Below are 23,721 nucleotides of genomic sequence, written 5' to 3'. Positions count from 1 at the left end.
TTTCTAAAGACAAACTCTCTCCTGGTTATACTTTCTGTAGGCAGCCTGAGCTCAGCTGGATGGGACTCACTCCCTCCCCAACACGAGCCCGAGGGCTGAACTCAACGCTGTGATGCAGATACAATGAGGGTTCTTTGTGGCATGAGCAGGAATCATGAGACCGGCTCTGAGATGTCATTGCCTGGCAGCTGGGGGGAGTGCCAGCCCTGCTCTGCCATAGAGAGAAAGGGATTGTCTGTGGGTCAGATGCTACATCTGCTAAGCCACCCCCGGGCTATCAGTGGGTCAGTTGCCCTGGGCTGTCAGTGGGTTTGCCCAGCCCATTGGTGCCTATGGAAGACCAGTGTCCCACCCTGGTGTCCCCATAAAGGCTCCCACATTATCACACGGGGACCCAAAGTCCCGACACCCAAACCCAAAGATCCCATTTTGTGCTAAGAGAGACCCCAGGACCCCCCTGTGACACCATAAGGAAACCCACAGACCCCCCACAGCATCATGAGAAAACCCACAGACCCCACATCACACCACGAGGGACCCACAGACCCCACACCAATGCCATGAGATGCACTGGAGGTGTGGGAGGACCCCATACCAATGCGGGATACCAAAACCCTACATAATACCATGAGGGCACCTAAAAACAGCCAACAAGGGACCCCACATCGTGCCAGGAATGCCCTCCCCATAACACCACGAAGAAACCCGATATCACACTAGGAATGACCCTATGACCCTCAAGGACACCACGGGGATGCCCCAAAGCCCCCCCACCACGCCAAGAGGGGACCCTAAAACGTCGCACACAACATCCCGGGGTCTCCCCCCCGCTCCATTCCCCGTCTCAGAGCTCCGAGCCCTAAACCCCCCCCTGCTTCGCTCTCTCCCCGCCCCACGGAAGGCGGTGCGGCCAAACACGGGGCGGGGGGGTGTTGAGCTGAGCCCGGCGCACCGCCCACATAAGGCGGGGGCAGCTCACGCCGCTCCGTGTGACGGTGGGGGGAAGCGGGTTGTTAGCGGTGGGGTTGGGATCGGAGGGTCCCGGGGACGCGATATGGAGCTGGGTTGGCTGCTATGGGGCGCGGCGGTGCTGCTGTTGCTTCATCTCCTGATGGAGCTCAGCCCCGCTGTGAACTTCGTGCTGCGTGTCGGTTTTTACTACGTGTTGTGCATCGTCTGCTCCGGGCTCACCGCTCCCGTCTGTCTCCTCGTCAACGGCGGCCGCACCGTCAAGAATATGAGGTAGGTGGGTGGGGGGTGGAGGGGGAAATTGGGGTCCTCGCAGTGGGTGTGAGGGGGTGGCACGAAGCTGGGGGTATGGGGGATCCTATGGGAGGCTGAATGCTGCCTGAAGTGGGAACTGTTTCATGCTGGGAGGCGAGCTGGAGGACCACAGCATCCTTAGGCTAATTTAGGGACTCCTCCCTCCTGTCCATCAATAGGAGACGGAACCTCAGTGGGACTGTGAGATGCTGGGCCCCAAACAACGAAGGGCCACGCAGCAGCCACCATGGCTGTGCCCAGAGAGCTGCCAGGCGGCACGTCGTGTCCTTACAGAAGGATGTGGGGCAGCCCCACGTGTGTTGATGGGCGTTGGGTCCCACCACCTGTGACCCCTCCTGGGGCAGCCCCACGTGTGGGCGGGTTTGTGGGTGATACAGGGGAATTCGGGCTGCTGTTGGTTTCCGGGCTGTGCTGTGTGTCCCCACTCTAAGCTGTGTGCGTAAGGAGGCTCCTTTAGTTGGGGGGGGAATGGAGCCTTCCGCCTTCATGCATCCTCGTGGGTGAGAGGTGGGGCACAGCCGGACTTTGGCAGCTGCGGGGCCCGGGGAGGAGCGAGTGATGCTGGTAGGAAGTGCCCTGCCTTGTGCTTTGGGTGCTGCTGGGAGCTGCTCTGCCCCGCAGCCCGTGCTGAGCTCCCAGGGCAGGGTATCATCGCAAGGAGTTGACACCCAGCCTTGTAACCATGGGAGCGTGCGATGTCAGCTCTCTTTTCATCCCCAAAACTCCTGAAATCTGTATAACTTAGACAGAAAGGAACTTTTATTTATCAGGAAGAGGAGCTCCTTTCAATCCTCCTGTTGAATCTCAGAGCTGAGCTGGAGCCAGAACCACCCTTTTCTTGTAACTTAAGCCCATCATTTCCACTCGCTGGTTCCAGCTGCTGCTGCAGCTCCCAGACTCAGGGATCCTTATTGCTGCAGCATCCCTGTGGGGTTGTTGTCCTGATGCTGGGGGGCAGGCAGTGATGCCATGTCAATGCTGGAGCAGGACGCCCTGTCCTTGCTGTGCTGGACCATGGCAGAGATGCCCTGCTCTGATATCTGGATGTGTTTATCTAGTGGTGAAACCTCTTGCAAGAGCTTCCAACCCCACTAAGCAGCCCGCATAAATCCTTCACAACCAGAGGGTCCTAAAAAAGCCCCTGCAGAGCTGCTAGAGGGCACTTTACTCTCATTTATCCCCTTGCTCCCTGTGTCTGGTGGTCAGGGCATTAGATTTACACCACACCAGGATCATCTTCCCCACAGGGAGCTGCTGGGGGGGGCAGGATCTGCCCAGCCCCATGGTGACGTGGCTGCTCAGTGCTGCCCGTCGCCCAGATCCTCCTTGTTGCTCTCAGCTCTGCCCCTTCGCCTCTTTCAGCGGCAGCTCAGGCCACATCTTGTGCAAGGAAACGCTGGCTCTTCACTGGCAGGAGGAAGTTGGATGGTTTGCTCTTGACTAATGAGTAACCAGCCTCTCCCAGCCGCTTCCGAACAGCGTGACTGCTGGAGCAGCGACCTTGTTTTTGGTTGGCGGGCAGAAGGGAGGAGAAGTGGGATGTAGGTCAGTCTGGTGATGCAGCCTCTGCCATGCCCCCCCCCTTCCCCTCCAGGTCGGTGTCACCCCGGCTCTCCTTGCCTGCCCTGCCCCAGCTGTGCTGCCTCCCCCCTTTGAGGGGCTCTGGGTGCGGTCTGACCTTTGCAGCAGCAGGTTTTCGTGCCGGGGATTGATAGCAGTTGTGTCATGCAGTGGTGTAACCTGAGGGCACTGCCCTGCTCTGAACTCCAATGTTAGAGCCAGAAAGACGTGAGGGTCTGTGCATGGGGGGCAGGGATGGATGTTGCTTTGGTGCAGGTTTGTGGGTGGAGATGGGGATCATGTGGGAGAACAGCAGCTGCCAAGGCAGGATGAGGTGCCAGCATTTGCTCACCCGCTGCCCTGGGTGACTGATGCTTCCCAGGTGGGTGATGGTGGGTAACCATCCAGCAGGACCTGGTGGGGATGAATGAGACCAAATATTGACCCTCAGACCTATTCCTGCAGGGTGGAAAGCTCTCTGCTGTCAAGGAGGAGGTGCAGAGCATCCTTTAGAGGAAGAGAAGGGCATGGCAGCTTGCAGGTCTGCTTCAGAGCCAAGCTGTGGCTGCTCCTGGGGGCTTTGCTCACGTGCAGGCTCCTCCACCTCCCGTCCTGGCAAATGGCTGCTCCCTGCCCAAAATAGCCCCTCGTGTGCTGCCAGCTTCTGGCTGTGTCCTTTGGCCCACTTGGAGGGTCCCCAGCTCCCACCTGTCCCAGTGCTGTGGGATCACAGCAGTTTGGTCGCTGTATGGGGCTGGCTGTGCCCAGCTGGGGTATCCAGGGCTGAGCTGAGCTGCTGGGGAAGAAAGATGGGAGATATGGGGGATGGAAATGAATGTTCCTGGGGGAGCTGAGCTGGCAGGAGGAAGCTCTTGGCTTGAAGCCTTCTCAGGTGATGCCACCCTGTACTGGTAGCCCTGCAAAGAAGAGCTGCAGTGAGCAGGATTAGCACAGCAATCCTGGGGCGAAGGGTGCAGGTTAATAAGCAGCGCTGGGGAGTGCCAGTTCCTGGAAAAGCTGTTTGAGCAGCTTGTGGGGCTGTGCTGACTGCAGCAGGAAAGCACCGGTACCACCCAGCCAGGTTTACAGCCCTCACACAGGGGGGGAAAAAAGGAGCTGTGGATGGGTGGGACTGGCAGCAGGAGGAGCAATAACTGAGCAGGCTGTGTAATCAGCCTCCCTTCCTCCTGCACTGGATGGAGGGCTTCCAGTTTGCCTTCTGTTTACAGAGTCCTTGTGAGCTGTGCTAGACTGGGCTTGGCTCCTATGAAGTGCTTGTAGTGAGTCTGGTTGTGAGGGGATGCTGTCAGCCTGCAGGAAGCAGAGAGCTGTGGCTCTACTATCCCCTAAGTTACACTCTGCTTCTCCCAGGATCCCAGTGATGTTTGCACATCACACCAAGAGAGAACAGTGCTTCAGCTGCATGCTGAGCACCCTCAAGTACATGGGACTGGCATGTAGGTGAATGACAGACAGCTGGGGCTGGAGGCTGTCACAGAGCTTTTCTTGTCTCCTTGCCCCCACTGCATCCCTGCCCTGCTGCTGACCTCTCTTCTCTTCTGTAGGATCATCAAAACCGTGGTCAAGTCATTCAAATATTTCTTCGGCCTGAGGTTTGAGGTGAAAGGACTGGAGAACTTTGAGGTGGAGGGCCCTGCCATCATTGTGTCCAACCACCAAAGCATGCTCGACATGATGGGTGAGGAGAAAAGGGGGAGGGTGTGCTTCTCTTGGTCCCATCCTCTGTCCCATCCAAGTGCAGGTGTTTGGGGAGGGGGTGGCTGCCGGGTCTCACCCTCTACCATCACATTAGGGCTGATGGAGATCCTGCCCGATGACTGTGTCCAGGTGGCCAAGAAGGAGCTGATGTACGCCGGCACGGTGGGGCTCATCATCTACCTCGGGGGTGTCATCTTCATCAACAGGAAGAGCACCACCAGTGCCAAGATGGTGATGGCGGAGGTGGCCAAGACTATGACAGCTGATAACGTGAGTGGCATTGTGGCATTGCCTGGGGGGGGTGACATGGCAGTGCTGATGGTTGCTGGAGCAGAGCTTTATCTGTGTGCAGGTGAAGGTGTGGGTGTACCCAGAGGGCACGAGGAACTGCACAGGGGATTTGCTGCCATTCAAGAAAGGAGCATTTCATCTCGCTGTCCAGGCACAGGTAACGCTCTGCTTCCATGTGGGGACCCAAAAGCTGTTGCAATGGCACTGCAGACTGGCCATGCTGCAGCGTGGTCTGTTTGTTCTCAGGTGGGGCTCATAGATCACAGCTGTGCTTTTCAGCTCAGCCACCTTTAGGTGTCCTAAATGCTGCCCAGCAAGAGCAGAGAGCATCCTTTTCCTCCCCAACAGGAGGCTCTCACCAAGAACTTGCCTTGGGGATACCACAGCTGGCAATTAATTTCTTAATCCCCCATGTAGCAATAGCAGAGTGCTGATAATAGCAGCGTGCTGATCTGGGTTTATTGATGTTAGTGCTTTAGAGCATCACCTGAGCTTGCTCTTGGTGGAAGCAGCTGCCTCTTCCCAGACTGCCACAGGGGTTGCTCTGTGTTAGATGCCTTCTCACCTCAATGTGGCAAAGTCAATGGGGGAGCAGCAAACAACTCCTGGGCTCTGGAAAACTGGAGCTGTTGGTGCTCCTGAAGGAGCAGTGGCCCAACTGCAGCCAAGGGGGATTGCTGCCAGCTGAGACACCTGCTGTGTCCCACGGAGCCCAGGGAAGGCACATGCTGTGCCTCTGCTCTTTGGACTGGAATCATTGGAAGCCCAAGGGGAAATGTTCTCCTTGCACAGGGCATTGCAGCACGGATCCTGCAGGAGGGAGCGGGTGCCAACCTCCTTTGGGCTTGGCTGAGCCTGAAGGGAAGGATAGAGGAAATGCTGCCCACCTCTGCTTACATTGCTGCCGCTCCCTGTGAGTCACCAACGGCAGCTCATGTCTGTGTTACCAGCATCAAATTAAGGTGACTCTGGGCCTTGCCCTCCTGGCTCTGCCTCTACCTGCCTGAGCCTTCCTGGGAGCACTGATTGCAGCTGGTGTCACGCTCTGATGCTGAAGGCACAGTGGCTGCCCTGCCCTGGCTTTGTGCTTGTGCAGAAGACCTGTCACAACAGGCAGCTTCAGTGTGTTGTATGGGTCAGGAAGTATCACCCAGCCCCAGTGCTTCAAACATCCCATTGCTCCCCAGGGGCTGCTGACTGCCCTGCTGTAATTACTCCTCTTCCTCCCCAAGGTCCCAGTGATCCCCGTGGTCTATTCCTCCTTCACCACTTTCTATAACCCGAAGAAGAATCTGTTTACATCAGGTACGAAAAGAGCCTTTATAGCTCATCGGGGATGGAGAGATGCCATGTCTGCATGGGGATGTGGGAGTGAAGCAGGGCTGGGCTGAGCAGATACATAGAGGCAGTTCAGAGCACTTGGCAGCAGAGCTGGGCTGGATTAACTTGGGGAAGAATGTAATTAAAGTTGCCAGGGGGTCTTTCATTAAGAACTAGGTGCCACCTCTCATAGCTGGCACAGCCTGAGTTGTTTGGAGAGGGATTGTGCTTGGGGGAAGAAGCAAGAGTGGTCTGAATTCTGGTCTATCACAGCAGGCTGTGTTAAAGCTCTTAGGTCTGTCAGTGTAAGTGCTGGCTTTGACTGGCTTTGAGCCACAGTGTATTGGTAATGTTGGGAGAAAGCCTTCCCTCTGCCTGCTGGCTTTGGAGGTAGGAGGGCAGGGCAGGAGCAGATGGAGGGAGCACCTGGTGCTGAGCTCTGTGTGCTCACCTCAGTCCTGTAGAGCTCAGATCAAGGGCAGCCTTTTCTGCTTCCCAGGTTGGAAGCATTGGGAAATGCTTTGCTCCTTGGGGCAGGGTGTGATTCTCAGGGCAATCTCTTGCTCTGTGGGCAATCCCTCTGTTTGCAGGGATGCCTGCAGGGATGGGTATCTGTGGGGCTGCAATGGCAGCTGTTCTGTAAGGGCAGAGAGCAGTGCTCATATGTGGGGAGGTTTCTCACCGTGCTCCTCTTGCTCTCCCAGGCAAAATCAAGGTCGAGGTTCTCCCTCCGATAGAAACCAAAGGGCTGACATCAGACGACGTCTCCGACCTCACTGACAGATGCTTCAACATCATGAGGGAGACCCTTTTCAAGCTGTCCGGCCGCCCAGGTGATGGGAAGGATTCCTCCTAAGTGCTGCTCCAGCAGCGTCACCGTGTGGCGGTGACCAAAGGGACCCATCTGCTGTCAAACACCAAAGGAACATCTCTTCCTCTGCAGTGACTTGGAACTCTGGGGATGCCATGGACTGACACACGAGGCGTGTGGAGCCAGCAGTGAGGCTCCCCCCCTCTGAGTGGATTTCTCTTAAGGGTTCATTATCTTGCAATGAAACGTTTCATTTTTTCCTCTGTGTTTCTCAGGCACCAAACATGCGCTACCAAAGGGCTCAATGACCAGATCAGGTGAGTTCTCCGGCTCAGGCAGCTGCCCATGGGGCAGTGAGGAGGTCCTGGCAGGAGGTTGGGCTCTACCCCATGTGAGTGTTCCTGCTGGCTGTCAGGTGCTGCCCCAGATGAGGAGCCACCAGGCAGCAGCGTGTCCCTGCACAACCTTGATGCTGAGAATTGGGTCAAGATCATGAAGATCCAAACTCTGTCTGCCCAGCAGCACAGCCCTGTGCTCAGTGCATCCCTAGGCAGAGCACTGAGGCCTTTACCTGAGAGATGCCCTTGAATCTCAGCAGCATCTTGTGCTGGGGCTCTGCATTGCCCAGGCATTCTCAAGCCAAGCCTTCCCCTTTGAGGAAAGCTCCTATAGGGTCAATAACTGAGCTGAAAAGGGGAACGTGTGGGGCCAGTCAGCCTTGAGCCATTCCTAAGGCTCAGCTTCTCATTAAAACAAGTGCTCTCCCCCATTGTAGGGTGCAGCAGTGCAGAGGGAAGCTGTCATCTCACCAAGTGCTTGCTGCTTGGGTGGGTTTGGCTGTGCTGTTTGTTCGAGCTCCTTGCAGCAATCATCGTGGATCCTGGGGTACATTATGCAGATGCTAAGGGCTCTGTTAAGCTCATCTTGTCATGGTCAGCACTGGCCGAAAGATGGTGCCTGTCCCATGTCTTTGTGCTGATCTCAGCTGAGCTGCTGCTCTGCAGGAGCTGCAAAACTTGTTGGGGAGCCTGCAGGGTGTGTGAGCTGAGTCTGTAATGGGAAGAGATTCAGCTTTCACCCTGGGGAAAATGGGCTTCATCCCTGTTCGAGGAGTTTGGATAAAGGGCTTTCTGAGCAGATGGGCAGTGCTCCTGGAGCCCTTGCTGTTGCTCTCTGCGAAGAGCAGGGCTGGCTCGGGTCTGTGATTCCTGGGCTCAGAGAGGCTTGAGAGCTCTTGCTAATGCAGCAGGGAGCACCACGAGATGAGCCTGGGTACAGCGTAGCCAGCTTCTATGTGGCTGCATTGCTCTAAATAGTCTCACAGGGCATTTTGAGGGGTAAATCCTCACCTGGGCAAGGCACAGCCAGCAGATCCCGAGGCAGGGAGCCCTTGGGCTGAATTCTGCAAAGCTGGGGCTTTATCCTGGTGTCTTTATGGTACTGTCTCAGGGGTCAGACCTGCCAAGGGAACGGGTCAGGGTGGGAGGATGGAAACCCAACCAGCACTTTGTAAGAATGGCAGCAAAATGGCTGTTATGGAGGTGAAACCCAGGAGTGCTCTATGGGAGCAACTCATGCAGCACCTGGGAGAAAGAAGCAGTGCCTCTGTGTGCAGTTGTCTACTGTTTTAATCAGGTTGAGAATAATGTATTTTGCTTAAAAAGAAAAAAAAAAAAAGTATGTTTTTGATTATTTAAATGAAGGAGACTCCTGGTTTTATGTGGGAGGAGAACTGCTGCGGGAGGAAGAGCCCATAAGCAAAGTGGGGCCGTGGAGGGAGCTCCATCCCTCCAGTAATGAGCCTGCAACCTCTGTGCACAGCAGGAGGCTTTAGTTTAGTGTAACTCTGCAGCATGGCTGCACCCACAGAGCTCCTCCTGCAACTGTGGTTATGGCAAACTGTTGTACTGGATTGCTCATGTCTGCTACACCTGCAAACTTGGCTTGAGCAAACAGAGCTGGGGAGGTTGGTGTGGACTGCCAAGGCAGCATGGGTTGGGTGGGGGAATAACAGCCACCTTGACAGCTGGTGCTGTGCCAGTGTAAACAAGTGGGCTTTGTCCGGACCCTGTCTGCAGAGCAGGTGTGCAGGGGACTTGGCCTCACCCTGTTGGCACAGCTGAGCAATGCAGGCTTGTCCCTGTCTGTACTGTGCTGATGATGGGAGTGTCATAGGGAAAGGTTCTGCATTAAAGCAATAAAACCAGGCTCTGTGCCTTCAGGCCTGTGTAAAAGCAGGTTGATTACTGCCCTACAGGGCTAAGGAAAAGCCAAACAAAACCAAGCACCACACGAACTCGTGTAGAACCAGTCTCTGGCACAGCCAGACAGGAACTGCTAATGGCAAGAGGTAAGGAATTTATTTTCTTCCTCTCCAGCAGGAGTGGGGTGAGATGCTCAGGTTTAAAAGTCCAGTTTGGAAGTAGCTTCATGACCTTTGGTAAGGTGAGTTGGAAGAGAAAATACTGGAGATGCTGATGGGAAACCAGCCTTCTCTTTCTACCCTGTGTCTTACTGGAGGTGATGTGTCTTCGGCCCCAGCCTGGGACTGGAGATAGAGACAAACCACAGATGCAGTCGGCCTGTTCTGGTTCTTTGGCTGCTCAGCTAGAGTTCATTCTTGCAGGAACCTGGAAAGATTAAAAAGAAAGAAATAGATGATCCAGCCCTGTCGTTAGCCAGGGTCTGGTGTGGTGCTGGGGGCTGTCAGGCTGTCACCTCTAACCAACATAGTGGGCACCAAAGAGCAGTTTCCCTGTGCTGGCTGTAACCTCCTCCTGTCTTCTCAAGATGAGGTTGACCTTGACATCTATAAATGTCACCCACCTCTACTGTTTTTCCTTTGCCAAGCAGCCACCTGCTGGTTCCATCCTGCTGGCTCTGGGCCTGGCAAAGCTGTGCACAGCACCCCAAGGTGAGGAAGGCACTGACAAGAAATGCCAGCTGGGACTGGGCTGTCCTGACCGCAGATGCAGCCGATGTTCTGCAAACCTCAGCGCTCATTGCAGTACAACAGAACAGTCTTGTATCCTCCAGGGATTTCCAAGAACACGGAAGGAAGGGACAAAAGCAAGTTTTGCCTGCTGGAACAGGTTTGGTGGAAGCTAAATACAGGACTTTGGAGTCATCCCTTGGAACAAATCCATGTTACCTTGTGATGCTGCTCCCATTCCTCAGTGCTGTCACTAATAATAAGCATAGGGCAACGCTAGGACTGAGACACTTGTAGGTTCTTATAATTACCCCTTTCTGAGGTTGGTTGGTTGGGTTTTTTTCCTCTAAGCATCAATTTGCAGCTTCAAGCAAGTTCTTTGAAGTCTTTATGCCAAAGCCATTAGCAGAAGCAGTGAACTGGGACTGGGAATGCCCTGAAACCTCCCTGTCCCTTCCCCTTACCAGGCAATGTAATCCCTATACCTTTAGCACGAGGCTGCTGCCACTCACACGTCTGCTATTTAAGATACCTCTGTGGTGCACTGCGTGACAAAGTACTGCTCTACAGACATCAAAAAGAAACATGCCTAAAACTTCCCAGGCTCATAAATCTGCCAAACTGGGCACACTCCCTAAGCTTTCCCGATTGACTTTTTGGACTATTAAGTTTCTCTTTTAAGAGTTTGGGACTTTTCATTTCATCCTGGATTAAGTTATGGTGCTACAGGGAGGGGAGAGAGCTGGTGAGAGTGGTGTGAGATGTGTCTGCCCAAGAGCCCTGTTTCCGTATGCCTCTCTTCATCAGGCTGCTATGAGGGCAATCAGATGGTGCAGCCAAACAGACAGCTTTGGAATGAAGCTAATGGGTTGTTTGCATTCATCTTTTATTAATTACAGGCTGCTGAGTTTGAGGGAAGATGAAGATTAATAGTGATGTATGTGTTACTGATCTCGCTGGCTTGCATCTGCTCTCCACAGTCAAGATCTGTGGCACAATCAGCCCCAAGCAAAGCTGTGGCACTGAGGTCTGAGGCTGCGTCTATGGTGGTTGAGTGTGTGTGGGGGGGAAAATGGGGGCAGGTGCAGTGCAGTGCCTCACCCCTCCTTTTTGCAGGCACTTACAAGTCTCCAGCCGCTCCTCGAGGAAGGAGATCTGCTCACTCAAGGAGTCAATTCTGTCCAGTTGCTGGAGGGAGTGGGACAGTCGGCTGATGGGGTCTGTGCCAACGTCCTCTGGTGCAGATGGCATGAGGTTGTGGAAGGGAGCCAGCACCAATTGGAGTTTCTGCAGGGAGAAGAGGAGCCGTGAGCAGTGAGGAGGAGCCTCAGTGCAGTATTTGGTTGTGTTTGAAGGGCTGCTGGGCTGGAGGAGCTGCTGTGAGGCTCTGCTGGCAGCGTGGAGCACAGCTGGGATCCTTGCCTGCTCTCTGCCTGCCTGAGGTCAGTGTGGTGTTAAAAATAGAGTAGGGGTGGAGGGAAACCCTGGCTGTGCACAGCCCCAGGCTTGGAGCTGGCTGCACGTGGCCACAGGCAGGAGAGGAAGGAGCAGAGGGGGACACCAAACACCCACCTGCTCCAGTGCTTCCACTCTGCTCTTGAGGTCTTTCATTTCTTCCTTCACTTCACTGGAAGGATCTGAAAAAAGAGGACCAAGATGGGTTAGTTAGTAAAAATCCATTGCCTGAGGTGAAGTGGGATGTGCTGGGCTCAGGGTAAGCATTGCTGCTTGGTGCTCCACTCTTAGGGAATATCAGGCTTCAGGAAGTTGATGCAGTGTCCACTGCAAGTGTAGCAGTACTTAGAATAAAGTGAGGGAGTTTCTCAGGCTGTGGGGTGATGCTTAAAGGACAAAATATCCTTTTGTGCCCTTGCTGTCAACAGATGAGTTAGCACTCACGTCTTCCCCGTCCCATGGTGAGCCCTGCTGTGGGCAGAGGACAAAAGCAGGCGGTGTTTGGGACACATGTAGATGGCTTTCCCAGGCGTTGCCCATGTGATGCCAGTGCTGACCACAGCGCATTATTACTCACGGTACGAGTTTGAAGTGTCACAGCGCGTACCAAAAGTAATAATGGGCCGTCACCAGCGGCTCCTCAGGCTCCTTGTGGCTCCAGATGAATGTGCCCCATAGGAAAGATGATGATGATGGAGAGCACAGCTGCAGTCCCGACCACCACACACCACAGCCAGGCTTTGTCACCCCTGCAGCGTCTGGTGTTGTGCAAGTTTTGTTCCATCTCTTAGTCCTTGCCAGTCCTTCCCTACCCACCCTGTGCTGCTGTGTTAATCCCAGTTATCACCAAAGCCCCTGAGCATCTGCTGCCATGCTGCAACAGGAGGCATTTACCTGCTTGGATGAAGGTTCCTGGTTTAGGGTGTGGGACCACAGGCTGGCATGCCTTGTGATCAGCAGCGAGGCTAAAGCCATCCCGGCAGGCACAGTGGAAGCTCCCAGCTGTATTGACGCAGAGCTGGCTGCACCCATGGCTCTGGCTGGCACACTCGTCCACATCTGAAAGCACAGGGATGGCTCCATGAGGACAGGGAGCTCTGCAGCTCAGGGGCAGAGGTACAGATGGAGCAGAGGTGCTGCTCCCCTTCCCAGAGCCACACTGACATCCCAAGGGTGGGGATGTGACATGAACACAGCCAAGGCCCAGGTCACCCTTCCCAAACTCGGCTGGCAGCTGTGTGGGTGCCCCTCAAACAGGGTAGGAGCGCACTTAGGAAGATGCTGGTGTAAATATAGGATACCCATATTACTTATTTATCCAAAGGGGGAATCTGGCCTCCTTCCTACATCCCTCTCACCTTCCTAAGGGTAAAAAGCAAAAGATATGCCTAGAAACACCCATGCTTTGGCCAGAGAAGGCACCATCCTTGACCAGAGGGATGCAGGCAGCTCTGTACCGCTGCTTTCAGCGCCTGGCTCTCATCCTGGATTTATGGCCGGGGTTTTGGTTCCAGCCAGCCATGGTGAGGAGCTATCAGCCTTTCAAGCGCGTATAAAACCCAGTAACCTCTCCTCACACGGGGGAGTTATTAAAGCTGTTCCCACAAAGCAAAATGAGCAGAGCTGCTTCCCACGCCTGGGCAAATCTGTTCTAGGCAGTGGGAAAATCCTTTCCCTGGAGCTGTCAGCGATGTGCTCAGCTCTGCCCTGCCCAGCACGGGTCAGTGCCACATACTCCTCCTCTGCCTTACAGGAGGGTGGACAGCCTGGAGAAATGGTGGAAGTGATTTGCACTATGCTGGTGTGCCCTGCTGGATATCCCTGTGCTCCAGTGAAGCATCAGGCTGCTGACACACAGGAGAGGAGCCCTTCCCCTCCACCCCCGGATCTTTTTGCTTCACAGATTTAGGCTCTGCAGCAAATGAGTGTCTTCGTTTACAGTAAGAGTTTACAAAGGCTGGGAGAAGGGTCACTGTAAATACACAGTCTTGGGACAGCCTGGTGTGTGTGAGGGCTGCTCTGCTGAAGGCCTTTTGCTGAGTGCAGTCACAGCAGAGCACAGTCCCAGCTCATGCTGACCTAGCACAGTCCCCCATGCCAGAAGGTGCCGGGGGGAAGCAGGGTGCAGCATTACCTGTCTGGCAGGAAGGCCCCATCCAGCCGGGTAGGCAGGCACATCTTCCAGGGAAGGCACAGCGGCCACCATTCTGGCATGGCATCTGGCACAGAGCTGGGAGAGAAAACAAGCACAGCATCACTCGGTGGGGCTGGGCATCCCTCTTCCCTACCTACGTATGCATTGTGTACGCACATGGGACAGCACAGCCTTGTGCCAGCCCTGGGCATGGGCTGCTTCATCCTGGTGGGGCTGAGCTGTGCTGGGTTATGTGCTGGGAGCAGCAGGAGTGGGATAAAGAGGCTGAAGGGCCTGCAAGCGACACAGGGGAGGGGAAAGAGGGCCACACTGCACCCTGACAGCTCAGGAGAGTGACTGGTGTTGCTCTACAAGCTCTCCTGGAGACAGGTTAGCCGCTGATGTGTTCTGCGTTTGCTTTATGTTGCACATCACAATGTCCTCTTGATGGCATTTCTCTTCCATTACTGCTGATTTATATGGAAAGAACTTGCTCACTTTATTTATCCTCTGGCAACTCTAAAGTTAATAAGCAATTCCCCAGGAAAAAGGCATGAGGCAGCCAAGAAAGCCTAGAAATTAATCAGAAACGGAGCTACATTTAGTTGTGCTATTGGATTTAGATGGAAGGATCAGATTTATGTTGGTCAACAAGAGAGCTGGCTGCTGGATTATGACCCACCCGGAATCAAGGGACTGGGGGACAGCAAGGTGAGTAGGGCCCCGGGGTGGCCCAGTGGCCTCATTACCTGTGTTGCAGCTGAGCTCATAGCTGCTGGTTCTGCTCCAGCCAGGACAGCACGAGGCCACAGGCTGTGGTACCTGTTTGTACACCTGCCGGTAGGCAACCTTATAGATGGTCCTGCAACACAGAGATGGGGCTGAGTGTTGGGGGCAGCCCCAAGCCCCCAGCCCAGCTCCTACACTGCTGCAGGTGCTGCTTCCCCTCACCTGTAGGTGCTGCACAGGCGGTGGCCCTGGCAGGTGGTGAGGTAGGGCAGGTACACGGGCTGCACGTGGGACTCGGTGTGGGCAGTTGTGCGGCTCTGCGGCTCCGCAGCGCAGGTCCTGCGGCTGAGCAAAGGAAAGCAGGTCAAGCAATGGCTGGCAAACAACTTGCTGCTTCCCCCCTCATCCTGAAAGGGCTGAGCTGATTTACACCAGCTGGGGACATGGCCTGACAACTCCTAATTGCACAGGGCTATTTAAGAGGCAGTGGCTCATTGCCCAAGTGACCCGGAAGGTGACTTCATGCTGTTAGGGGCAGCGACACAAAGATGCAGCACTATGGGCTGCATGGCCCCTTCCTCCCCAGCCCCTGCACAAAGGCACTGACACCTCTCATACACTGCAAACTTTCTCCATCCTGAACTGCTGGGATCCAGATTTAGGGGAGATTTACTCAGAGCAGTTCTCCTTCCATTCTCTGTCTCCCTTCTACCTAAAATCAATCACTTTTTAGATGTATCTTTTCCTTTCTGAGCTTTCTGCACTCGTGAACCTGATGTGCCTTTGGACACCAATAAATTAACGATTCCACAGAAAGAATCAGGCTGATGGTAAAAGGGTAGAAGACAGAGGAAAGTCACCATCTGTTCCTCCTACGATAACTGGGACCCAGTCAGAAACTTTCCCAAGGCCAACAGCCAAAACAGTCTCACTTAAAGATTCTTCCTCTTCAACATTCTCCAGCAGGTCAGTCCCACCAAGGAACTTACAAGCTCATTTCAGCCTCCCAGCTCAATTATAAACTAGAATTAAAAGGCTGGGAATTAGCACGGACATCAGCTGGCTTCCATTAACTCCAGAAAAACTCCTTTCAGCTTCACTGGTTTAACGTTACAGAAGATGCAGTTTTTAAATGGAAATTGTTTGCTTTGCAAATGTTATAATAAAGCTATAGCTGCAGTTGCGTGCATGCGAGAGAGGAATTCAGTCTGTGGGTTTAGTCACGACCAGAATGTGAAAGGTTTAATTCTAGAGGAGAGTATTTCAATGTAAAAACAAACTATGGAGAAAATGAGCTGGATCTGGGGGGTGGGGGCTGAGCTTGAGCTCCTTTCTGTGAGGGAAGAAACTGGGGCACTGAGTACAGAAGCACTGAGGCTCCTTTGACTGTGGAGATCCTTGGGGTGTGCTGGGATGCAGGGACAGTGTCAGACCCAATTCTTGGGAAGAAAGCAGACCCCAGCCAAGATATGACTCTGCAGAGCCTCCTCCCAGCTCCTCACCCAGCCAGCTGCCCCTAGTGCTCCACCAGCTGAACTCTCCATCCTGGGTGAGGACGAACCATGCCATGCCTTGCAGAGGGGCTCAGCGTGTGCTCATGAGGATAGATCTTGGAAATGCAGACTAAAAAGAGGCTTACCCCACCCGGGCAAAACTGTCTGTGCTGGTGGCACTGAGGATGAAGGCGAGTCCCGAAAGAAGGCAGCTGATTCGGTGCATGTCCTGTCCCCTCCCTGCAGCACTCTGGGCTGTGTGGCACACACCAGGGTCACTCCTCGGTGGGAAGCATGGGCTCCTATTGCATGGCTGGCTGTTCAGCGGCGAACTCTGGAACAGAGAGAATAGCAGAGTGAGCACGTGGTGCCCATCCCCAGCTGATGGCATCCAATGGAGATACGGTGACGTGAGACCGATGGCCAGGTTTGCACTAAGGGAATAGAAATGTCCCTGTAAGGCATCCCCATGGTACTGGGTGGGGTGGCCTTACTGTGCTGTGCCTTACTGCAAGCCCTGGCAGGATGTAAGACAAAAAAGAATGAGGTTGTCTGCTTCCCAGTGACGCACAGTGGGGTACAGGACCCAGCAGGTCACAGCACAGGGAACAGGGGACATGTGGGATGGGGCCAACACTGAGGCAGGCTCCTGCTGGCACACACCAGGGAGCTGCACCCCTTGTTGGTCTGCACAGAAAGAACCTGCATCATTCTGAAACATGCAGCCAATTCTAGGCAGCAAGGCCAAAACAATGGCCTGTAATTTCTTAATCCATACAGCATTGTAAAGCTGCATTTTCCCACCGTATAACATACTGAAATCTGATCTTCTTCTCTTTAAAATACAAGTTCTTGCCAGGGAAAAGTGCTTTAAGGGCCATATGTACCGTCTGCATACAGAATGAGTACTGAGTTGGAAATAAAGAGGCTTTGATTTTCTAGCAGTGGGACAAATACGAAGCAGGGCTGAAGAAGGTCAATAACAATGCTTAATTTAAACAACATCCAATTTAAACAGAACAGTTGGCCTCCGGATGGCAGCAGTTAAAGGAGGGAGGAATAAAGAATCCCACCTTAAACACATGATAACTAAAGAAGGAGCCAGTCTTTCTGATTAATCTTTGGAAAAGAAGTTGTTTTACTAGGATGCAACACAACAGGAAACATCCTTCTTAAACTGCAGATAAGGAGTTACCTAGAAGGTTCTAAAATCCCCCTCCAAGCCAGGCAATAGCATCTCCTTGTTCAGGTGATGGAGGCACAGGAGGCCCCTCTTGCAAACAGCATCACCAGTGAGGCAAAGGCTCTTCGCACTGAGCCAGGCACCCAGCACAGTCCAGATGCAGGCACACAGCCTGGCCTGCCTGTGCCTTCCCAGAGCTACACACAGACACATATTTTCCTTGCAGCCACAGATCCCCTGCCTAGCAGTGCTACTCCAGAGGTCTGTAAGTCAAACGCTGCCAACCATTGCAGTCCTCCCACTGAATTCCTGCATCTGCCATGGGAACTTTCTCCATGGGGAAGGCAAGAAACGCAGGGCATGAGCTTAAAATACAGACAGCTTGCTTCTTTCTCTTATAGAGCAGCATTGTCCTACCTCGAGTGGTCAGAATATCCCTCTGGGTTGTAAAATAATGCTTGCTTAATAACAGATAGTTTCAACAGTGGAAAATATGATAGTAAATACTTGTGTTTTTTTATGAGTTTATGAAAACCAGCCCCTCCAAAACTCCAGAAGATCCTCCAACCTGTTGCCACTACTATTCTGGTGTTCCTTTTTCAAAGCACATATAAAGCTACATAGGAGCACCTGAGCTTTTGCTGGTTATGGGCTCAGCCATGTGCTCCTGGAGGGAGGCTGTGGGGCTGCTCCTGCCAGCCGGAACCTTTCCCATTCTGCCTCTGTGCTCTCTAACTTGCATCAGCAACCGACGGGAAAATACAGCCCATAAGGGAACTGACATGGGCAGTGCTTTGTCCAGCTCTGCCCATGAAAGCCAGGCTAAAACTCCAGGTGATGCTAGTAGCATGAGATAAGGTCTGTCTCCAAAGTGGTGCAAGAGAACCCAGCCCTTCAGGAGGAAGCAACAACCCTCAGGACAACACAGTGGCTGCACTTCTTCCAACAGCACGGCCTGCTTCCGCAGGTGGAACCTCTGCTCCCAGTGGTGCCCTCAGCTGCCAGACCCCCCTGGTGGGCACCAGCACCAGTGGGATGGATTTTCCCCTACAGACATTTCCAGCTGTTCCCTGCACAGGTTGGGATGTGGGCACCATGGAGCAGAGCACGGGAACACGGGCACGATGGGAGCGGGGTGCAGGGACAGGAGCATGCAGGGCAGTGGGATCCGCTGGGTGCGGGGCAGCACGGGGGAGGCTCAGGCTCCGCGCACAGCAGAAGAGGCTGCATGGTACAGACACCAGGCGCAGGGATGCCACCCCCAGCTCACAACAGGCCCAAACCCGGCACGCACAGCCCCGCACCCCCCGGGACCCTTCCCCTGCCCGCAGCCCGCAGCCCCTCCGCTCCCGTTCCGCCGCCTCCTCCCTCCCCGCTCGGTGCCGTGTCCGCTCCCCACGCCGCCCGCTTGGCCCCGCGATGGATGCGGCTGTAGCGGGCGCGGTCCCCCCCATCCCACCGCGCCGACCCCTCTCCCCATCCCATGCAGCGGCCGCAGCCATCGGGACTCACCGGTAGCGGTGGCGGAGTCGCGGAGTCTCCTCCGCGCCGCGGCCCCCCGCGCGTTTCCTCCCCCCCAGACCGAGCCGGTCCCTCCGCCCCGACCCAATGAGCTCCGGCGGGGAGGAAAGCGGAGCCTCCCGGCCTGGGGGAAGCGCCGGGACCCGGGGAGCCTCCGCCTGCCTCCGCCCCGCCGCCCGCCACCTGCCCCCGCCGAGCCGCTCCGGCACAAGGCAGAACCCCCCCGCCGTAACCCGGTCACGGTACGCGCTGCCGCGGTGCCCCTGTGTATCGCTCAAGGAACCGCTGCTTCTGTGCCGGTTTCCAGGCTCACCTGCACAGCGCCTGGACAGCTACGAGGTCCCCGACCCACCCTGGGTGGGCAGAGGATTAACGGCCACGCGGGGAGATCCCTACGAAGCCCCCAACCCTTCCCGAGCTACCGTGAAATCGCCCATCACCGGCGCAGTGACCGGGGCAAATTTCTCTCTCTTTGCTAAATAAAGACTGTGTCTGGTTCTACATCTCCTTCCCCCGGACACCCAACACACCACATCGCTCCATAGGGTCCCACTATGCCCCTGTGAGCTCATTCCAACAGCAAACCCGAAGAGTGCGATGAGCTGCCGGGACAGGGATCAGCCCTGAGAGCCCTCGGGATGCTCGAAGGCTCCCTCGGATGCCCTGGGGCCGATGATGCAGGTCGGTCCCCCGGCTGCCCACGGGCTTCTGCTATGAAGCACTCATTTATTTATCAAAGAAAAAAGAAATTCTGCCGTTCTCTTAGTGCCAAACTGCCACTTGTTTTGTCTACATTTTTTTTTCGCTGGGAAATTAGAGCACAGTGGCTTATTGTTTTTCAAATGACTTAGGCGCCTGCCCATGCTCAGAAGCAGCCTTAAAGATAGCAGGGGTCTGATGTGTAAATGAATGGCAGGATACACCCTCCTGGGAATATTTGTTCCCATTAAGTTTTGCAAGTTTTGCTTTTCTTTTTTCTTTTGAGAACATGTAGGCATTTAAAGGAAATATTTACCAGTTAAACAATAATAGCTGCTAAAGAACAACTGAGCTCACCCCGTGGGTACGCTCCGGCTGCTGATTCAATTGGAGCTGCCACGAGTTGCATTGAGCCCTGCAGCAAAGCCGCTGCATGCAGGGTGTGCTGGGGGACACACAGGTGGGCCCAGGAGGCAGTTTTGTTCCTGTTCTACCCAGGGAAGGGAGTGGAGCAGCTGGAAATCAGCTCTGGGATGTGCTGGTGGAGATGGAGCTTCATTGGTAGGCAGGAGCAACGTAGCTCTAGGAGCTCTATAGGAGCTACAGGGTACAGCACACACTGCCCGCAGTGAGGGGAGGGCTGGCTGCTGCTGGAAGAGCAGCGCCGTGTTACACGGCATCATACATTGCACAAGCAGGAAACAGAACAGTTTGCTCACTCAGCCAACCTCTGGGGAATGATTGCAGCTCGTGTAATCTCATCAGCGCGAAGCACAGGCAACTTTTCCCAAGAGGGACGGGAATTATCTTACTGTGCAGACAGTGTTACTGTTGTTTGCTTGGTTTATGGGGGAGATGAACGGTGCCTGATATTCAGTTTGCCTAATAGTTGCAAAATGTGCTCGGAAGGCGGTGGAAAGCTGCTGTTTGGCTGTATGGAAAGCACAGGGTTTAATTGCACAGCCAATACACTCACCTTATCTGCAGTGCTCCATCACCCGGCCCGAGCATGGATCTTTTCCTTAAGGAGCATCTTGGTTTCTTGCTGTCGGAGCAGAAAAGCCTGTGGTTACACTCCCTTTGTCATGCAGGCAAGTATCAGTGATCCAGCCCATGGTGTGGGGGTCCCAGATGTTTCCCATAGCTCAGTGAGAAGTGGGGTGCCCCATTCCAGGTGACACCCCCCCCCAGCTATATCAAAGATCCCTTCATCTCACTTGAGATCCCCCCCACTGCACCCCAGCATGTGCTTAGTTACAGATCTCTCACTCCAGGACTGAACACGGTGCCTTCACTCCCATAAAACCCTTTCAGTCATTCCACAACAATTCCCAAAGTGCATTATTTTAATATTCTGCAGTTATTTGAGTTACAAAATGTTGGCTTTTCAGCTCCATTTACTTGGCCAAATCTTTGCACCATGAGAGAGAGCCCATGTTATCTGCTTAAGAACTGCAGATTGCCCATTAAGAGAGCACCTAATCCTCTGCTCATAGAGAGGGTTCAGCGCCTTGTATGCCAATATGCTGGGAGGAAATCCTGCAGGATGTAGCCTGGCAAAGTTCCCTTGAAGGCAGCGATGTTCCACCAGCTCTGAGCAAGGGAAGGTCAGAAATTGGCTCAGCTAATACTGGTGTGATGAGATGCTCACCATGACAGTAAGGGATTTTGGCTTGCAGCTGCACGTCCGCCTGAATTTGAGGTCTTCCTTGGACAGGCAGTTTCCCTGCTTCCCCCAAAGCTTTCTCCCTTGCACTTTAGAAGCATACTCCCACGACATCTAATATTAATACTTGTCTCCAGGCCAAGACAGAAATGTTTCTGGCCAACCTCCCTCTTAGATTTAACAATGTTAAATCTCTTCATTTCCCACCAGTTCTACCATCAGTGTAAGCTACAGGGTGCCCCAAACCTCACCCAGAGCAGGTCTCAAACCACACACCCGGTGGGCCAGGGGGTGGAACTGCCATCCAGACCCGCATCCGACCCTCCTGCAATGTGCTCATGTTCCCAAGTCTGGGGCCAGAATGTGACAGGAGATGGATGGATGGATGGAGAGAAAGACAGGAGAGTGACACACATACAGATGCAAAGCCTTTCAGCTACCACAAGGCATGTCTGACCCCGTACCTGCTGTGCACAATGGTCTCTCGCTGGCCTCCATGGGGATCTGGCTCAGAACTGGGGCTGCTTGCTGGAGGAACAGGAATTTTTGGTGATTCCAAAATAAAAAGGGGGGAGGGAAGCGGCTTTTTCTGTCTTAGGATGAATTCTTTTGCTCAAGCTTTTCATAAATTTGTTTGTAAATGTTACACTGAAGTTTAGGCTCTGGAGCAGCCCCTGTTCTGCAGAGTTCTGTAAGGAAAAAGACCTCCCACTATTCCATTATGTTCTATATTGTTCTCCATTGCGTCAGCTACGGGCCAGTTATCTCAGTGGAAATCTAGTGGAGTCCATTGATGTCAGTGGGATCAAAGCAGGTCAAACCAAGAAAAGTGCTTGGCCCATAGCACTGAGTCTCTCGTCACCAGTTGCTGAATGCAATGAGTATTATGACCCAGATCAGATTCCCACAAAGTGATGGGTTTTTTTTTTCTTTAGCCTGAGTAAGGGCTTAACAAACACTGTCTCAGGGGCAGTATGTTATAACCTGAGTCCACCAGAGACATACAGCAACCTCATTGTGGCCATGCAAAAGCACATGCGTCAACAGGACAGCATCCTGCAGCCACAGATGAGTTCTCATATACATTTCAAGGTGGCTGTAATGGCCGCGGCATAAAAACTGGGCTATGATCCATCTCGCTTCGGAATAAACCGAATCTTGCTGCTTTCTGTGAACATTCCCTGGCAAAAGCTGGCGTTACTCAGTGGGGAATGGCTCCCGCCCCAACTTTCCCCTCTGTGTTTTTCCAGTGAATCACTCCCTAAGGAGCACACAGAAAGTGTGCTGGGAATGGCTGCGAGTTGCACGCATGGCTCAGTTGCTCCTTTAATCACAGCCATGCCAGGGAGCATTTCTTTAAACAGCTTTTTTTGCTCTAATTATGTTCTATATCCAGCTCCAGAAACCCACCAAGAGGAGCTCCTCCTTACCATCACCTCCTGAGTGATGGGCAGACCTACAGAGTTTATGCTGGGAGAGGGGACTGAGAACTAAATAACAGTTTTATTACCACCTTCTGTTTGCAAAGGCCCTTTCCTTTTCTTTCTCTGCCTGCCCCGAAAGCTTAAGTTAAATCCTTTTTTTCTGCATGCACTTCTGCTGCTGGTGTGACTGCGAGTCAGATTCGTTTACACTAATTTGTTGCAGTTTGTAAATCTGCCTCCCTGGAGCCAGACCCATCTGCAGCATCCAAGTCTGGGAAATGGCTCAAAATAAGCCTGAATCCCAGACTCAATTTCTCTTCTTTAGCTCTAGGGACAGTAAGTGCAGAGCTGATAGTTCAGAAGCATAGAGAGAAACTGACTCAGTGATGGAATCACAGGGAATAACATTCAGAGCCTGCCAGGGCAGAGGTGTGTGCCCACCTGTAGCCCCACTGTTATCCAGAGCTGAGGCTCACAAGAGAGGCTCAGAGCTTCTGAACTTCTGCCTCGCAATGCCAGAGCTTCACATTAATTTTACCCATTGCAATATCATATTATTTCCTCTATGAATGTTAGATTTGCTCCTACCCTCAGCCAGCCTTAATCCCCCAACACCTCATGTGAGGAACTGAGCCTCCTGCCTGCATTATGTAATGCTACAGGTGAGGATGGCAGGACCCACAGGTTGCTGAAACAGCACATGTAATGGTTATAAATGCCAGAGGTTTTGCTGAGCTGCTGGCACGTTCCAGGCTCACAGTGCCAGCCTTGGCAGAGCCCTGTGTAACATATATAACATGCCCTATAATGTGTTATAGCAGAGATGCACAGATGGGAACAGAGAAGGAGTTATGGAAAGAAAGGTGGACATCACACACACCAGCGCTGCACAAGCACAGGAGATAAAACAAACCCTCTATCCAGCTGCCAGGACTCTGCCATCCCTGGAAAGCACTGCAAAGAGCAGCACTACAAGCTGGGCTGGCAAACCATCACTGGGGGACATCCCACAGCCCCACAACCCCTCTGACCCTCTCCATCCCACACATCCCACAGCAGTGACAGCCACATCTCACCCCATACCTGCAGTGCCCCGCTGTCCCTCGCCGTGCTGGGATCAGCTCTGTTGCCACACTGCCTCGTGGCCACTGGCCGCCATCCCCCCATGGCCACCCTGGTCCTGGAGCTGGGCACCCTCCTGTCACCCCCCGCATGGCCGCCCGCCGGCCGCACACAGGCAGGAGGTGACTGCTGAGGTGGAAGGGCGGCTTTTTATGCTTTTCTTCCTGTATAAATCAGGCCGGGGATGGACAATCCCAGACAGGACTTCCTGTGTGTGTTGTGAGCTGATAACGGGGCGTTGCGAGGAGAACAAACACGGCCGCCGCAGGCACAGAGGGGAGAGGGGCTGTGGGGCGGCACCTCCATACCCTGCCTGCCAGGGCCCAAGATGGGGGGCACAGAGCAGTGCCCTGGGGCTGTGGGGAGGGCCAGGCAGTG

At 53.9% G+C, this 23,721-nt stretch overlaps 2 protein-coding genes across 6 annotated transcripts; one reads left to right on the top strand and one right to left on the bottom strand.

The window, feature by feature from the left end:
- The first annotated feature begins 966 nt into the window (after positions 1-966).
- AGPAT2 (1-acylglycerol-3-phosphate O-acyltransferase 2) lies at positions 967-8,683 on the top strand. Its single transcript, XM_015879343.3, has 6 exons — positions 967-1,242; positions 4,410-4,543; positions 4,658-4,833; positions 4,916-5,011; positions 6,087-6,159; positions 6,879-8,683. Exons 1-6 carry the CDS (start codon positions 1,055-1,057, stop codon positions 7,028-7,030), a joined length of 819 nt encoding a protein of 272 aa, XP_015734829.2. The 5' UTR covers positions 967-1,054; the 3' UTR covers positions 7,031-8,683.
- A 599-nt stretch (positions 8,684-9,282) lies between these two features.
- EGFL7 (EGF like domain multiple 7) lies at positions 9,283-23,467 on the bottom strand. Of its 5 annotated transcripts, none has more exons than XM_015879342.2 (10): positions 23,305-23,467; positions 20,108-20,176; positions 15,875-16,062; positions 14,458-14,580; positions 14,256-14,368; positions 13,507-13,602; positions 12,267-12,431; positions 11,490-11,554; positions 11,042-11,204; positions 9,283-9,615 (listed from the first exon to the last, which is right to left on the bottom strand). In XM_015879342.2, exons 3-10 carry the CDS (start codon positions 15,952-15,954, stop codon positions 9,593-9,595), a joined length of 828 nt encoding a protein of 275 aa, XP_015734828.2. In that variant the 5' UTR covers positions 15,955-16,062; positions 20,108-20,176; positions 23,305-23,467; the 3' UTR covers positions 9,283-9,592. The 5 variants fall into 5 exon arrangements, with proteins under 5 accessions (XP_015734828.2, XP_032303997.2, XP_032303996.2 ...); XM_032448106.2 differs by lacking the exon at positions 23,305-23,467 and adding an exon at positions 21,262-21,655; XM_032448105.2 differs by lacking the exon at positions 20,108-20,176.
- Positions 23,468-23,721: the final 254 nt, after the last annotated feature.

Source organism: Coturnix japonica, chromosome 21 (genome assembly GCF_054131305.1).
Source record: "Coturnix japonica strain WE chromosome 21, WE-NBRP24, whole genome shotgun sequence".
NCBI lineage: Eukaryota > Metazoa > Chordata > Aves > Galliformes > Phasianidae > Coturnix > Coturnix japonica.
Note: the sequence above shows the minus strand (reverse complement) of the source record. Positions and strands in the feature narration are given on the sequence as shown.